General features: G+C 34.6%; 2 protein-coding genes across 3 annotated transcripts in view; both read right to left on the bottom strand.

Annotated features, from left to right (window-relative positions):
* Positions 1-16959, bottom strand: part of LOC142339355 (uncharacterized) — a 243356-nt gene that overhangs the window by 50832 nt on the left and 175565 nt on the right. The gene's annotated exons all lie outside the window — the stretch shown is intronic.
* The window catches only part of LOC142339354 (ATP-dependent translocase ABCB1-like), a 105612-nt gene that overhangs the window by 42537 nt on the left and 46116 nt on the right, over positions 1-16959 (bottom strand). For both annotated transcript variants that reach the window (XM_075389350.1, XM_075389351.1), the window contains exon 11: positions 8773-8981. In XM_075389350.1, coding sequence (XP_075245465.1) covers positions 8773-8981 — 209 coding nt within the window. The remainder of the gene's footprint in view (positions 1-8772; positions 8982-16959) is intronic.

Below are 16959 nucleotides of genomic sequence, written 5' to 3'. Positions count from 1 at the left end.
GAAACAAAAATTTGAAATAAAATTATAAAAACATAACCCACTAACGTCGGGCGAATTGCTCTCAAACAACCAGCGAGCGGTTGGCTTTGTCAGTATCTAGCTACGTTTTAGAGGCTTTCTTTAATTTAATTGAAGGGCGTGAGGTGAGCGCAGCTGTAAAGGAGCTGATGGGGAAACAACTCGGAGTTCAACGGTGGGGGAGAGTCATTGGCCCTTTTGGCCTAAATGATGTGAGGGGGCTGATGGGGATCAACTTCTAAGAACCGCCCTTCACACCTTAAGTAGAAGTCTCCAAAACAGTTTCTGTGAACCGCATACTTGGACACTAGTGAGCTGAAGGGTTCTAAGAGCACTTAATGCCCTCCAGTTGCTACCTGTTTATCCCGTTTTTGAGGACGAAAAGTCAAATTGGTCAGACGAAAAATCGGTCAAGCCAAAAACCGCATAAACAAGAACAACAGGGCTATTTTAATTGCTACAAACTTCGTTTGATAGCGATTGCTGACGTCATATGGTCTCCAAAGTTTCCAAATTTTTTTTAGAAATCTCAGGATCACAGGCTAAATTGTTCAACATAACCAACTAACGTCGGGCGAATTACTCTCAAAGGATTGGCTGGCTTCGTCAGTAGCTAGCCACGGTTTAGCGAAGCTAGCTTTAGCTTAATTGAACGCGGGCGTAAGGTGAGCGCAGCGGAGTCGGGGGGCTGACTGTAGGGGACGGTAGAGTGTTGTTGAGGGGGAGAAGGGGGAATCAACCTCTAAGAACCGCCCTTCACATCATAACTATTAGTCTCCAGAACAGTTTCTGTGATTCGCATACCTGGAGACTAGTGAGCTGAAAGGCCCTACGAGCCCTTCACGTACTCAAAAAAATCCTGTTTTTGAGTACGAGAAGTCAAATGGGTCAAACGAAAACTTGGTCACGCATTAAAAAAACAAACGAGACTAATATAATTGCTACGAATTTTGTAAGAAAGCAATTCAAAATAGGTTCTCAAAATTAACTCTAAAATCAAAAAAGTAACGAATTTCTTCATATTAAATGGGTACATAGAGCCAAGGAAAAAATTGAGGCAAACAAGAAGTAAAATGCACGCAAAAGAATAGGAAAGTCAGAAAAGGCTGAGACACTTGTAACCTCGCTAAGATTATAGAAAAACGAAAATGCAAAAAAATAACAACAAGGCCCTCAAATTGCCGAAAGAGCTGCGAAACAGATTCGCGTGCCATATAGAGATAGAAAAAAATACACATCTAGAGTGAAAAAGCATTGGACACTACTCAAAAAGCAACGTGAAAAGCAGTTAGCGATAAATTGATGAAGCTTTTTTAAATTCATTTCCGAAAGGCCTTTTTATTAACCTAATTGCATATATCAGCCGTATTAGTTCCCTTGATCTGAAACTTTAATTTAAACAAAGTGCAAAAGTCATTTTATTGAAGTAGGTAGGTCACGTATGATCAAGCTCTAATCAGACAAACGACCCAAGAAGTGATGCTAGAGAGAAAACTTACGTCACGCGCGGATACGATGTTAAACGTTATTGAGAAGTTAATTAGAAAATTGACTTTTCAGCTTTGCGGTGTGGAAAACGTAAAAAGAAGTTTAAAGGATGAACAGAGCCGGAAAAGAGCTGACATAAGTCAATGAATTTTCATTGACTAAATTAAAAAAACAGTTGTAGAATTGAATATGAATGGACTAAGAAAACCATTCAGAAAAAACCACATCCGAAAATTTAAACATAACCGACTAACGTCGGGCGAATTGCTCTCAAACTACTGGCGAGCGGTTTGCTTTGTCAGTAGCTAGCCACAGTTAAGCTAGTCACTCTGCAACTTTTAGTTTTCTAACCTTTTTAGTAAATAAATCAAAAACTGATATTTTGAAAAATTGCAACATGTTTCAAAATTTTAAGAAAGCTTCCAGATTTTTCATTGAAAATATTCAAACTATTTTTTGTCTCTAGATTTATGTCATGTAACTCATCAGCATGACTTAAAAGCTTCGTTGGCCAGAAATGACCGTAAAAAGACAAAAAATTCAAAAATTTTGAAAACCGCTAACATAATCTCGCTAAATTCAATATATTAAAATCTTCGAAACCTTTTCATTGTCTCAAGAGACTATCTCGTATCCTTATTTCGAGCTTTAAACATTTTCACTGGCTCATAAAGATCTATAAACTTGGAACATGATAATAATTTAACCGAAAACTTGAAAAAATTAACTTTTATCAACAAATTGCTAAAGCTGGAGCCGTTCGATAATATCAACAAATTCCATTACTCTAAAAACTATGCGACAGCCTATCAGCAAATCATGGAGGAAAACTAGGACCCTGGTGTCGGAAAAAGATTAAAAATTCAAGAACATTCAAAAAACATGAAAAAAATGCAAATATTTTTGAAAACCGTTGATATTAGAAACTTAAAAACATTCAATTACATCTGGAAGCTAAGCAGTAACTTATAATCAACCCTCAAGGAGGTTCGCTGTCCCTTGAGGTTGGAGAAACCTAAAAAATGGCGCTTTCAAAAAACATGAAAAAATTGCAGGTATTGTCAAAATGCTGAAAATCAGGATGTTAAAATGTTGAAAACCCTTCCATTACCGTTAGAAGCTATGCAATAACCTATTATCAAACCCTGCAGGAGGTTCGTTGGCCCTTGAGGTTGGAGAAACCTAAAAAATAACAAAATCTCAAATAACTTGAAGAAAAAATTAAAGTTTTATCACAATTTTGCTAAAATTTGTGATAATAAAATGATGAAAACCATTCCATCGCCAATAAAAAGTTTATTACCGTATTATCAAACGCTATTGAAAACCATTACATGGCAAATAAAATTTTTTCAGTAGCTTATTATCAAACCCTTAAGGAAGTGTTCTGGCCCCTGCGTCCGGAAAGACGTGAATAATGAAAAATGAATTCAAAAAATTTAAAAAAAATTTGCATGTTTCGTCAAAAAAAGCTAAAATTCGTGATGTTAAAATGTTAAACTGATACTATGCAGTTATCTATTATTAAACATTAGAGGAGGTTCCTTGACACCCAGGGCTGAAACAACAAATGAAAAATTTTTAAAAACCTTGAAAATAGTAAAAATTAGTATAAAATTGCGTGTTTTCAGCGATCGGTTTTTCGTCAGTAGCCACATAGGGGGGCGGGGGTGCACTGGGGGTCTGATAGCGAGCAACAGCGGCGATGGGTGGCAATAGTGGAGGGGGGTCAACAGTGGGGGTGGGATGTCTTCAACCTCTAAGAACCGCCCTTCACACCATAAGTGTAAGTCTCCAAAACAGTGTGAGCTTAAGACTCTAAGAGCACTTAATGCCCGCTGGGCGCTACCTGTTTATCCCGTTTTTGAGGACCAAAAGTCATAAGCGTCAGTCGGTCAAGCGAAAAATCGCATAAATAAGACCGACAGGACTAATATAATTGCTACAAACTTCGGTTGGGAGCAATTAAAAAGCAGTGAAAATAAAGTCCAAATGCCACATGTGAAATGTTCTACAACAACAAAACTGTACTCAGCTGGCATGTCAGAACTCAGTAACTATTGAGCGTCCTTTTCAAATCCTATTTAAGGTAGTAAAATAAAACGAGAAGCAAAAAATGGCAAACAAGCCAAAGAAAATCAGCAAAATAGCTAAAAACCTCCAAATTGGCATAAAACTCGTTAATTTCATATTAATTACCAGAGAACTTCAAACACCTATTAAATTAATCCTAAACTTAATACAAAATCACAACCAACGCTCTAAATTAAAAAAAAAGGTTTGAAAAAGCCGCACATAACTAAACAAATTTTGCTAACTTACAGGAATTTTTCAGACATCAATCCCCACTCTCTCGAGAAATGCAGTATGAACAAAAAACCACAATTTTTTCGCTCCACTCTTCAATATTGTTCAGCACTAAACCACTCAAAAATGTTAATGCGATTCATTTCCTGCTTCAAAATTCATTCACCCCAAAAAAACATAACAGACTAACGTCGGGAGAATTGCTCTCAAACGACCGGCGATCGGTTGGCAACTAGCCACGGTTTAGTGACCTCAGGGCACAATCTCATTATGCCGTTTGTGAAGACGAAAGTCAAATGGGTCAGACGAAAATCCGGCCAAGCGAAAAATTGCATAAAAGACAAACAGCATTATTATATTTGCTACGAATTGCTTTTGAGAGCAATTACAATGGTTTCCTTAAAATTGTCTGTTAGATCATTTACGATAAAAAATACTTCAACTATATCTTATTGATAATGAGGATCAGAGATGATAACATTACGCCACATAACAGCAGCTGAAGTGCGGCATCAACAAAGAGAGAGAGAGAGAGAGAGAGAGATAAAATGTGAACGAGAAAGAGAAGGAAAGGAACCCCAACCAAAAGAGAGAGAAGGAGACAGAAATATCTTCTATGATTGGATTCGACACTGCAACTTCTAGTTTTCTAACCTTGTTAATAAATAAATCATTTAGAAAAAAACTGAAAGAGGCAAAATTAAAAAAAAGTTTTGAACTCCGCAATAAAAAAATCAAAAACCATTTTTTGCCTCAAAAGTTCTGTCAATTAACCTATCTTCCAGACTTGAAAAGTTTCGTTGGCCGGTAATGGTCGCTAAACTCAGAAAAAGACAAACAAATAGTGAAAAAATTTGGAAAAAATTGCACTTTTAACAAAATCTTGCTAAAATTCAAGACATTAATATCTTAAGAACCAGTTCATTGTCTCATGAGACTATCCAGTATCCCTATTTCCAGCCTGAAACAGTTTCACAGGCTCATGAAGATCCAAACACTTGCAAAGTAAAAATTCTCCAAAAATTTGAAGTTTAAATTTTATCCAACTCTATAAAATATGCAGCAGGTTATTAACAAACCTTGGAGGAGTTTCCAGGGCCTCTGTTGCCAGAAAAAAATAAAAAATGAAAAATTGCAAATATTTTGAAAAATTACTTAAATTCGTGAAATTAAAATCTTGAAGAACATTGCATTACATCTATAAATAATGCAGTAAAACATTATCAAACCCTAGAGGAAGTTCCGTGGCCCTTGAAGCTAGAGAAACCTAAAACATGACAAAAAATTTCAAAAAACTTCGAAAAAAATTGCAAGTTCTATAAAAAAATTGCTAAAACTTGTGATATTAAAGTTGAAAATTAATCCATGACCAACAAAAATTTTCCAGTAACTTATTAATAAAATCTACCGGAGGCTTTCTGACCTTTGAGGCTCAAAAAATCTGAAGAATGACTATAAATGTCAAAAAATTGAAAAAAAAAACTGTCGAAAACTATCAAAAATATGCTAAAATTCGTGATGTTAAAATTTTGCAAGACATTCCGTTCAATCTAGAAATTATTCAGTAACCTATTTTCAAACCCTAGAGGAGGTTCCTTGGCTCTTGAGGCTTAAAAAAACCAAAAAACTACAAAAAATTTCAAAAACTTAAAAACGACAAGTTTTATCAAAAAATTGCTAATATTTGTGACATTAAAAAGTTGAAGAACTATTCCATGGCCATTTAAAATTTGTCAAGAACTTATTATCAAATCCCTTAGGATGTTTCCTGGTCCCCGAGTCTGGAAAGACCTGAATAAGGATAAAAACTTGAAAAATTGCACGTTTTGTCAAAAAATTGCTAAAATTCGTTATGTTAAAATGTTGAAACCATTCCATTAACACTAAAACAATGCAGTAACCTACTATCGAACCCTGGAGGAGGTTTTTTGACACCTAAGGCTGACAAAAATCAAAAATTGCCAAAAATTTTCAAAAAGCTTGAAAAAAATTGCAAAAAAGTATAAATTTGCGTTTTTAGCAAGCGGTTGTTCGTCAGTAGCTAGCCACGGGAGGGGAGTTGCACCAGGGGCTGATTGGGGGGGCAACAGCGCGGTGGGGGGGCAATAGGGGGGGTCAACAGAGGGGTTGTCTTCAACCTTTAAGAACCGCCCTTCACACCTAAGAATAAGTCTCCAAAACAGTTTAAGCTGAAACAGAGCTCAAAGGCTCTAAGAGCACTTAATGCCCGCTGGGCGCTACCTGTCTATCCCGTTTTTGAGGACGAAAAGTCAAAAACGTCAGACGAAAAATCAGTCAAGCGAAAATCGCATAAAAAAAGACCGACAAGACTAATATAATTGCTACAAACTTCGTTTGAGAGCAATTAATTTAGAAGACATTTCTCCAATACTCCTCGAGTCGTAACAAGACGCTCCACTAATACTCCTCTTCCACTCATAAAAAGACAGCGCACCAATACAATTAGAATCATTTGAATCGCAAGAAATTAGGCCTTTATAATAGCCGGCTGAGAAGACCAATACATTTTCTTCATAATCATGTTTTCATGGAATCTGATACAAAATATTCACACTGGTCTACAAGTACTGCTCATAAATATGCATATGTTTATAATTGTAGCAGTATATTATGCGTCAAAAAAATCACACGACTAAAGTAAAGTTAACAATGCTAGACCTTTATTAAAAACATAGCCGGCAGATTGCCAGAATAGCTGCGAAAGAATAGACCTGCGTGCCATATAATAGAGATAGAAACAGATACAGATCTAAATTGAAAAAAATCGACGCCGCTCAAAAAACTAGGCTTAAAAACATTCAACGATAAATTAGTAAAGCTTGTTAAAATTCATTACACAGAAGCCTCTTATTGGGGACCTTTACTGCACATAGGAGTTCCTTTGACCTTAAACAAATTCAAATTAATCTTAAGTTTTAAAGTGCAAAAGTCATTTTATTGAGTGAGGTAAGTCACGTATGATCAAAATCTAATCACACAAATAACCTAAAAACTTTCGCTAAAGCGAGTGAGAAATGACGTCACGCGCGCAAATGCAGTTAGTGAGAGGAAGAAGTCATTCAGAAAGTTTGACTTTTTCAGATTTGCTGTGTGAACAAATGTAAAACGAAAGAGCGTCAGACGACGAAACAAAAAACACAGCAGGACAAGTCCTGACGCACAATTCAAAGAATATTCATTGACTTAACAAACAACTAGACCTAGAACGGACAATGAGTGAATTGGGAAAACCATTTCTAAAAAAAAATCAGATGAAAAAAAAAACAAAAAAAAAACAGAAAATCAATGTCAAAATGCTGCTAAGGAGAACAAAAAAACAACTCGTGAGATATGTAATTTTGATTCTAACAAAAAACTAGGTCCAGAATGAGCTGCGAATGGATTGGGAAAACTATTTAGAAAAAAATCCGATCCAAAAAATTGAAAAAACAGTAAAAATCAGAGTGAAATTGCCGCATGTGAACAAAAAACCACTACCGAGAAACCGAATTTTTGTTCAAACACCGTTTTCTCACTCCACTTTAAAATTAGAGCGAAAAAAATTCACGCCGCAAAACCACTCGCTTTTTCGCTCCATTTCCTGTTTCGGCGTGACCAAAATCACTACTCCAATTTGACTTCAAAAATCATGAAAATGTGTGAACAGATCTTTAAAAAAGACAGCGCCCCAATACAATTCAAATGCTTTGAATTGTAATAAAAAACCAAGATCACCGCAATATAGCTACGCTCAGCTTACAGCTTCGCAGCTATAAAATAAAAGTTCTTCAATGTTGCGCTTACCGTACGAAGAGGTATAAACTGATCTCTGGATACTTTAATAGGTAAAAACGCTGAATATTTACAAACATAGCCGATAGACTGCCGGAATAGCTGCGAAAGAATAGACCTGCGTGCCATATAATAGAGATAGAAACAGATAAAGATCTAAATTGAAAAATTGACGCCGCTCAAAAAATTAGGTAAAAAACATTCAGCGATAAATTGATAAAGCTTGTTAAAATTCATTCGGCAGAAGCCTCTTATTAGGGATCTTTACTGCACAAATGAGTTCCTTTGACCTTAAACAAATTCAATTTAAACTTAAGTTTTTTAAAGTGCAAAAATCATTTTATTGAGTGAGGTAAGTCACGTGTGATCAAAATCTAATCACGCAAATAACCTAAAAACTTTTGCTAAAGCGAGTGAGAAATGACGTCACGCGCGCAAATGCCGTTAGTGAGAGGAAGAAGTCATTCAGAAAATTTGACTTTTTCAGCTTTGCTGTGTGAACAAATGTAAAACGAAAAAAGAGCGTCAGACGACGAAACAAAAAACATAGCAGGACAAGTCCTGACGTACAATTCAAAGAATTTTCATTGACTAAACAGAAAAACTAGACCTAGAATGGACTATGAGTGAATTGAGAAAACCATTTTAAAAAAACCAGATCAAAAAATAAAAAAAAACAAAAAAACAATGTCAAAATGCCGCATGTGAACAAAAAAACCACTAGCGAGAAATGAAAATTTAATTCAAACAAAAAACTAGGCCTAGAATGAGCTGTGAATGGATTGGGAAAACCATTTAGAAAAAAATACGATCCAAAAAATCGAAAAAACAGTAAAAATCAGAGTGAAATTGCCGCATGTGAACAAAAAACCACTACCGAGAAACTGAATTTTTGTTCAAACACCATTTTCGCACTCTACTTTAAAATTAGAGCGAAAAAAATTCACGCCGCAAAACCACTCGCTTTTTCGCTCCATTTCCTGTTTCGGCGTGACCAAAATCACTACTCCAATTTGACTTCAAAAATCATGAAAATGTGTGAACAGATCTTAAAAAAAAAGACAGCGCCCCAATACAATTCAAATTCTTTGAATTGTAAAAAACCAAGAGCACCGCAATATAGCTTCGCTCAGCTTACAGCTTCGCAGCTATAATAAGCAAATTTACCTGTGAGCCACTATAATTGTTGTCCTGCCAGCACAGGCCTTGTCAAGGGCCTCCTGCACAACAGCTTCACTGGAACTATCCAGTGCAGACGTAGCCTCGTCCAGTAAAAGGATCTTGGGGTTCCTCACAAGAGCCCTCGCAATAGCAATTCTCTGCTTCTGTCCACCTGAAAGCTGTGAGCCTCTATCGCCAACCATCGTGTCCAATCCCTTGAACGAAAAGTGAGTGCTGTTACTTTTTCAATCTGTACACTAATAATCCAAAACCTTAACCCAATCAAGGTCACATAACAGTGAGTATTGTACCTCTTTAAGTTTAAGATGGTCACCCACCATTTAATCGGCCATGGATCCTATAAAACTGAAAAACCTTTTGGAATGAATTAGCTTGATCAAGCCCGACCTATGCAACATAAATCCTTGCAACAGAACTTGCGTAAGGAGAAAAATCTTAAAATGTTTCCAAGAACATTTAAAAGCTAACACAGGACCAAAATTAAAGCTCCAAAAATTTTACATCTCTAGGGCCTATTAAAAATGACAATGTATGATTAGTTCGTATGAAGGTTATACAATTCATTCGCGCTGAGGAAAGTAAAGATGCAATCAATTAACAGAAAATGACAAACCACTAAAGCCTTAATCAATACCTCCCTGGGCAATAAATGACATATCATGTGAATGTATATCACCTATATATTTTCACCAGCTGTATTAAGATGTCTTATTTTCGCAGAAATTTATCTTACAGAGCACAATAATGTAAAGAACAGGATATCCATCGTCCAATATGAAAAAACGTCCGAAATTTTTGAAATTTAATTAACTCGAGACTAGATAGATAGGCAAATAGAGACTAGATAAAATAGGACAACTCCACTTGAATCGATATGGTTTCTGAAGCAAAATCTCTAATTGATCCTATTCTTGACATCAGAGTTCATCCGAAAAGAAACCGACAACAATTCCGTAGCAAAAATTGTTTAAAACAACTCAAAAGCTTTTGATTCAATCAATCAAACAAAACTGAACGCTCAGGTAACTAATTGGCGTTACCATCTCTTCAACAATATTGATACAAAGCTCACAGTCAGTTATTTTGGAGGCTTCAAACAAAAAAGGAGTTCCACAAGGTAGCGCTAGAGGTCCGTTAATATTCAAGGTTTATACCAATGAACTGAACAGCCACATAAATCAACATAATACACAACTCATTCAATAGGCTGAAGATCCTGTCCTTATTTACCTTAAATAAAGAGCAACAACAAAAGACATCTTCAAACGTGTGCCAAAAACTATGCTCGTTATTTTCAAGAACATGCATATCCTTTAAGCTCAACGACAACTGAAACCAAGAGCGTTACAAAGAAAAGATGGAATTTCAAAGAATGATCATTCAATGGAGACATATTTGTGAAAAAAATGCTACTCTTTTGAGGCAAATCAGTTAAGTACAAAACTATTTCAAGTTTCTTTTCACTTGTTTTAATGGGCTCCGCCTGTTTTATGCTTGAATTTCATTAATTGAACTTCCAACAGAATGCTTTCATTGATTATTAAATTACATCGAGATTCATTAAATCCAGTTCATATATTTTTATATCACGCCTTTATAAACGTACGGCCAACTCTGCCACTACAGTCATACAAAATACCTTCAAAAAATTTGAACAAAATGAACAAAAATTTGTTCAGCAGTACAAATGTTTAACAACACGCTCGACCTTGCTGGCTCCGCTCACAAATATTGGCAACCAGCAGGAATAAACAATCCTCTTATATATTTGCTACTTACTTCAAACTTTATATTTATTGTGCTTGATAAATTTTTAATTAATTTTAAAGTAGTCACTGAGCTGAAACAAAGAGAGAACTATACACCAAACAAAACTAATTATAAAATTAACGATCTGAAAAAAGGGGCTCGAAAATAATCAACAAACAGAAGCACTTGTGTTAGGCACTGGATCGCATTTTTTTTGTTTGGCACATTTCAGTGCTACATCAAATGCATCAAGAAAATTAAACATACCCGGCAGATTGCCGGAAAATAGCCGCCGTTGATTCCAATAAGCATGACTGGGATTGAAATAACAGAAGATATTGAAAAAAAAGATTTTCGTACAAAAACATTTTTTTAAGTCCGATTTATTTTGATGGCATTTCGTAGTTGAACATACTTCTGTTTCTTAGAGAGAGGCTACAGGGGCTACTATCAATAACAATAAGCATTAGAGAGAGGTAACTAATACTTATAGGACCGACGTTCAAATAGCGGGCATCTAAAATTGGGCTTTATGGGTTTATCCCGTTTCTATTTCTGACTTCAATTTTTTATACTGACTGTTCATTTTGAATTGCTTTGCTGAGCAACTGATGTTCAAAATCACTTTTAGCAGAATGAGAGAAGAGAGAAACTAGCCTAGAGAAGTCAAAAAAATTTCACGCAAAATGTTGAAAAGGCGGCAAAATGAGGTAAAGCGAAACAGTTTTTTATTCGACGAAGTAAAAAAAAACATAGCAGGACAAGTCCTGGAATACAATCCAAAGAATTGAATGAAAAACAAACCTAATGTACCTGACCAGCAGATCAATTGAACAATCCCAGCCAAAAAGACAAAATCTCAAAAGTTGAGAACCTAAAAGAATCAAACAAACTATACAAAAAAATCATTGCTAAAACTATTGAATCTTTTAAAGTGAAGACCATAAATGACACAATTCAAAATGATCATTAGTTTACGCACAAGCTTTGAAAGGGATTGTTTTGGCACTAAAGGTAGATAAACTGGAGAGATATGACAAAGACTTGAAAAAAAAAACTTAGAAAAGCAAAATTTAAAGAAACTTTCTAAATATTGCTGGAACCAATTTTTTATCTCTGGAGTTCTGTCATGTGACCCATCTGTAAGACTTTGTGGGCCAGTCGGGTCGTTAAACTCATAGAACGACAAAAAGAATTCAAAGCATTTAAAAACAATCAAAATTTTGAACAAAATCTTGTTAAAATTGTTATATTATTATCTTCAGAACCCTTTCATTGTCTCCAGAGACCATCCATTATCCCGATTGCAAGCCTTGAATAGTTTCACAGGCTCAAATATCCAGAAACTTGTAACATGATAAAAATTTTCAGAAACTTCAGAAAAATTTTTAAAATTTATCAAGATTTTGCAGGAATTCGTGTTATTAATAAATTGATAACCATTCCATTACCTCTAGCAACCATGCAGTAACTAAAAATCAAACTCTGGAGGAGGTTCCTGGGCCCCTGGTGCAGGATCAACTTTTGCAGGAAAAATTTTCAAAAACTTTAATTGCAAGTTTTATTTAAAAAGCCTGCAAAAATTTGTGATATTAAACAATTGACAACCATTTTAATGCCACTAGAAACTATGCAGTAACATACTTGCTAACCATAAAGGAGGTTCCCTGGCCAGTGAGGAAAAAAACAAAACTTACAGAATTTAAAAAAAAAATGCAATTTTTCTTTTAAAAAATCGTTAAATTCGAAATATTAAAATCTTGAAACACATTCCCCATTACCAATAAAACTATGCACTAAACAACTATCAAAATCTAGAGGAGATTCTTTGGCCCTTGAGGTTAGAGAAACCTAAAATTTGACAAAAAATTTTAAAACTTGAAAAAATTTGCAACTTTTATCAAAAAATGTCTTAAATTTATGATGTTAAAATGTTGGAAACCATTCCATTACCAGTAGAAATCATGCAACAGCCTATTATTAAACCCAAGAGGAGACTTCTTGACGCCTGGGGTTGACAAACCTCAAAAAATTACAAAAATTTTCAAAAACTTGAAAAATTTGTTAAAAATTTGTATAATTTTGTGTTTTTATGTTTGGAGTACCAAAACATCTAGCTCTTAAAATGGCTTTCAAACTTAATAACCTCATGCCCAACACCATTACCAAACTTCACAAAGCTCAGTTTTAGACTGGTCTGACAAAAAATTGGAAAACTGACGAAAAATGCGAAAATTTGCAACATTTTGGGCGCAAAAACTCGTAAAAATGACCTTTTAACCTTGAATTACGGCCTTCCCAGTAGCTTCACCATTCCCAGTAGCTTCACCACTCTAAGCACTTGAAAGACTACTGAACGCGGTTAAGGGCCTCTAATGAAACTTGATGCCCGCTTTTGAAAGTCATGAAAAGGTGTGAAAACATCTTACAAAAATAAAAAAAAAGACAGAGCACCAATACAATCCAATTCTTGGATTGTAAAAAAATAGGAGCGCTATAATAGCCGGCTGAGAAGATGAGGGCGGCTATTAAAAATGATTTTCAAATTGGGGAATTCTCATTTGGAAAATTGGGACATTTTCAACTCAAGCCACAACTTAACATTTCATGTTCATTTAACAAGGCTTTGTAAATAACTAAAAAAAAAAAAAGAACATTGTTAATTTCCTCTGGTACACATAAGTATAAAAAGCAAATGGTAAAAGAGGCAATGTAAAGTTAAGAATATAACATTATGTAAAATTATAAAATCATTAAATTACTTAACTAAAAATTTGACCTTACATTATTAAAAAATGGCCTAAAATGCGAACATAAAATGTTCTCACAATTTTATATGTACATCGTGAAGATTAAAAATTAAAATTAAAATCTAATGCTCTCAATATCATCTTTAATATCAGTTACTTTTGGGTCCTTCAAAAATTCTTTCCAAAAATATTCTTTCAGTTGTTTTTTTAAGGAAGCTTTCGATGTTGTTTTCAGTCTAATATTAGAAGGCAGACTATTATAAATATGAATGGCTTGTGCAATAAAAGAATCAGTTAAAAACTTATTGTTCTTTCTTATATCGAAAGTTACTTTTTTTGACCTGTCATGTTGTTTTATTCTCATGGTAGAGAGAGGTTCAATTTTATACGCTGGAAGATCGTTGCTGAGTAAGCGAATAAAATATTTTGAGCAACGATATTTCAAGAGAAAAGAAACTGGTAGTATTTTGTTGCGAAGTTTGAGATCTGTAGACCGATCGTATTTTCTCCTATTAAAAATGGATTTTATTCCCCAATTCAATTGTTTTTCTAAAGTTGTGAGTAATGACTTTTGCAACCCTATCAGAATTAGAGCGGAATAATGTAGATGACTTATAACTATTGCATTAAGTAATAAGACTTTCGTTTTCTGTGGTAAACTTTTACTTAGTGTATTCAAAACTTTTATTCCACAAGCCATTCTCTGAAGAATCTTTTTCACTTCTCCATCAAATTTTAGTTTGCTGTCTATAATTACGCCAAGATACTTCACACTATTTGATTCTGCTATTCTTTCATTGTCAACATTCAGAACAGTATTTGTTAACCTCTTCCTGGTGCTGAACACAATATATTCTGTTTTTTGTTTGTTCACTACTAACTGGGACTTTGCAAAAAAATCAATAATTTTTGAGATGTTATGTTCAAGTTTTGTTTTTGCCGATATTTCATCAGTGTCGGATGTAAAAAGAAAAGTGTCGTCTGCGTACTGTACAACCGTGCAATCCTCTCCAACAATCTTTGCTAAATCGTTGACGTAAATGTTAAATAATAGAGGTCCTAAAATAGTACCTTGTGGAACTCCTCTCTTCAAATTTATCCAGTCCGATTCAATTCCATTCAGAACAACTCTTTGCGTTCTTTTACTCAAATAATTCTCTACTAAATTGGTAGCATGTTCGTCGAAACCTATATTTTCTAGTCTCCGTAACAGTATTTTGTGGTTTATAGAATCAAAAGCCTTTGAAAGATCTAAAAACGCCCCTGTAACATTTTTTTTCTTGTTGAGTTCTAATCTTATTTGTTCTGTCGATTTCAGGATAGCATCAATTGTTGAAATTTGTTTTCTATAACCAAATTGACTAGCCGACAATAATTGCTCCCTTTCGAGGAAACTTGTGATTTGTGAACTGAACGCCTTTTCAAAAATTTTTGACAAAGCAGAAGTGACAGAAATAGGTCTATAATTGAGTGGGTCTTCGGGATTCCCTTTTTTGAAGAGTGGAGTTACACAAGCTTTTTTAAGATCTTCTGGAAATTTTCCTTCTGTAATGAATTGATTAATGAGATAACATAGTGGTTCCGCTAGCGCTGCTTTAGCATCTTTTATTGCCCAAGCTGGTATTTTTGAAGGACCGACTGGTTTACTTGTATTCAAAGAATCTATGAGCACATTTGTTTCCTTGGTTGTTATATATCGGAAATTGAAACACTTTCTCGGAGCAGTTTTAGGAGGAATGTTGTTTGTTTGTTGCAAGCCAATAAACTCTCCTAGAGTCGAAAATCTGTAATTTAGAAGATTTGCGATTTCCATGGGCTTTGTTATCTTATCACCAAAACTGTTTAATAAAGATTGAATTCTTGCTTGAGTCTTTTCTTTATTACGAAGATCTTGAATGAATTTCCATCTGGCTTTTTCACTGTTTAACTCCATAAAACTTGAAAGAAGTTGTTTTTCTTTTTGACGGATTAAATCATTTTTAGTTTCATCATCGCTAATTCTTGAAAACTGTCTTTTTGTTTCCTCACATAACCATTTTTCTTGAAGCAAGAATTTTGGTTTATCTGTTCTAATATAACAGGTTTTAATTGGAGCATGTAGTGCTAATGCTCTTTCAATAATTCTTTGAAATTCTAATAACATCATATCTCCTGTCACTGCACCGTAAAAGTGTCTCCAGTCTGAATTTTTAATAAAATTTTGGAATGCTATGGCTGAATATTTTTTTTTGTCAAAAAACTTTTTCTTTGTTGTTTTTGATTTTAGCATCACAGATTTAAGAACTGTGATTGTTGCAAAATGATCAGTTTTCAAAATCGTATCCGCTACTATGCCAGTTTCGAAATCGTCTGTTATGATATAATCGATAAGTGTTGAAGAAGAGTTAATCATTCTTGTAGCTGTGTCATTATTCGTTGGTTTAAGGTCATATGGAGAAATTACAGATTGCAGCAGACTTCTGTCGCGCTTTGCAAAATAGTTTAAATTGTAGTCTCCAGCAAGTATGACAGATTTTCCTTCAGCCATAGCAAGATCAATTCCCAGGACCAATTTTTCCAAAAACATCTTAACAAGTTTTTTTTCCGGACAGTATGATAAATTCAAAACGCATTTCTTCTTTTGTATGCTCAACTCAACCCATAAACTTTCAAAAATTGTATCCGGAAAGCAGCTGAGATCATCGCGGAGACGAGGTTTTAATAATTTTGGAATGTACATGATAATACCACCACCTTTTGTTTTTGTTGTTTGGATGCGATCTTTTCGAAAACAGTCAAAGTTTTGCTTATCTATATGCCAAAATTCTTCCGGATGGTTTTGTGACAACCATGTTTCACTAAACGCATATATGCAGTTGTAACCAATGTCTTGAATGAGTTCTTTCAACAGCAGATGTTGTCCTGCTAAACTTCTGGCGTTTTGATGTAGAATTTTTATTCTGGAATCAAATAATTTTAACTTTTTCATCATAAGTGCATATGGCAGAACTGGTCCAGGGTTTATTTCGATATCACCACTTTTTAGTAGAAGATACCATATAACAACCAAGAAAAAGGAAAAGTTGAATTTGGATGGTGAAGCACATTGTTTGCTGTTACAGATTCCTTTGAATGAAGGTATTCGAGATGCATAAGGAAGACTGTAAAAACATTCTGAAATACTATCGGAGGATGTGAGTAGTACACATAGTATAACTATGAGTCGAATACCTGCCATTTTTGGTTATATCTGATTATAAATCATTACACGTTGCAAAATAGTTTAAAAACAACAGAAACTGCAGCTAAAATCCATTTGTATAACGATATGTTTGTCTCCATGGTTTGTAAGTGTTAGCCCTACTCACGTATGCACTTTGAGAATATTGCAAAGGTTGTAATCGAACAAGATTACAAGAAGTTAAAAGAAAATGACTTAAAACTGCGTTTTTAATAAACGGAATTCCCTGCTGAAAATTAAAATGTATGTCATCGTAAAAGAGAGCGTTGTAATTTGCCATTTGACTCAACATGTTGCACACAGGAAGTATTTTGATTTTTTCAGTGTTTTCTTGTGTAATATACTCTCGCAGTTTTTCATTGAATTCATAAATTTTGTTGTTTGTCTGTTCGTTTTTCGGCAATTTTTTTAAAGGAGGCACTTCCATCAATACCAATGATTCTGGGCTGAACT

This window comes from Convolutriloba macropyga, chromosome 5 (genome assembly GCF_964194025.1).
Source record: "Convolutriloba macropyga chromosome 5, txConMacr16.3, whole genome shotgun sequence".
In the NCBI taxonomy this organism is placed as follows: Eukaryota; Metazoa; Xenacoelomorpha; order Acoela; family Convolutidae; genus Convolutriloba; species Convolutriloba macropyga.
This window is presented reverse-complemented; position numbering and strand designations above follow the sequence as displayed.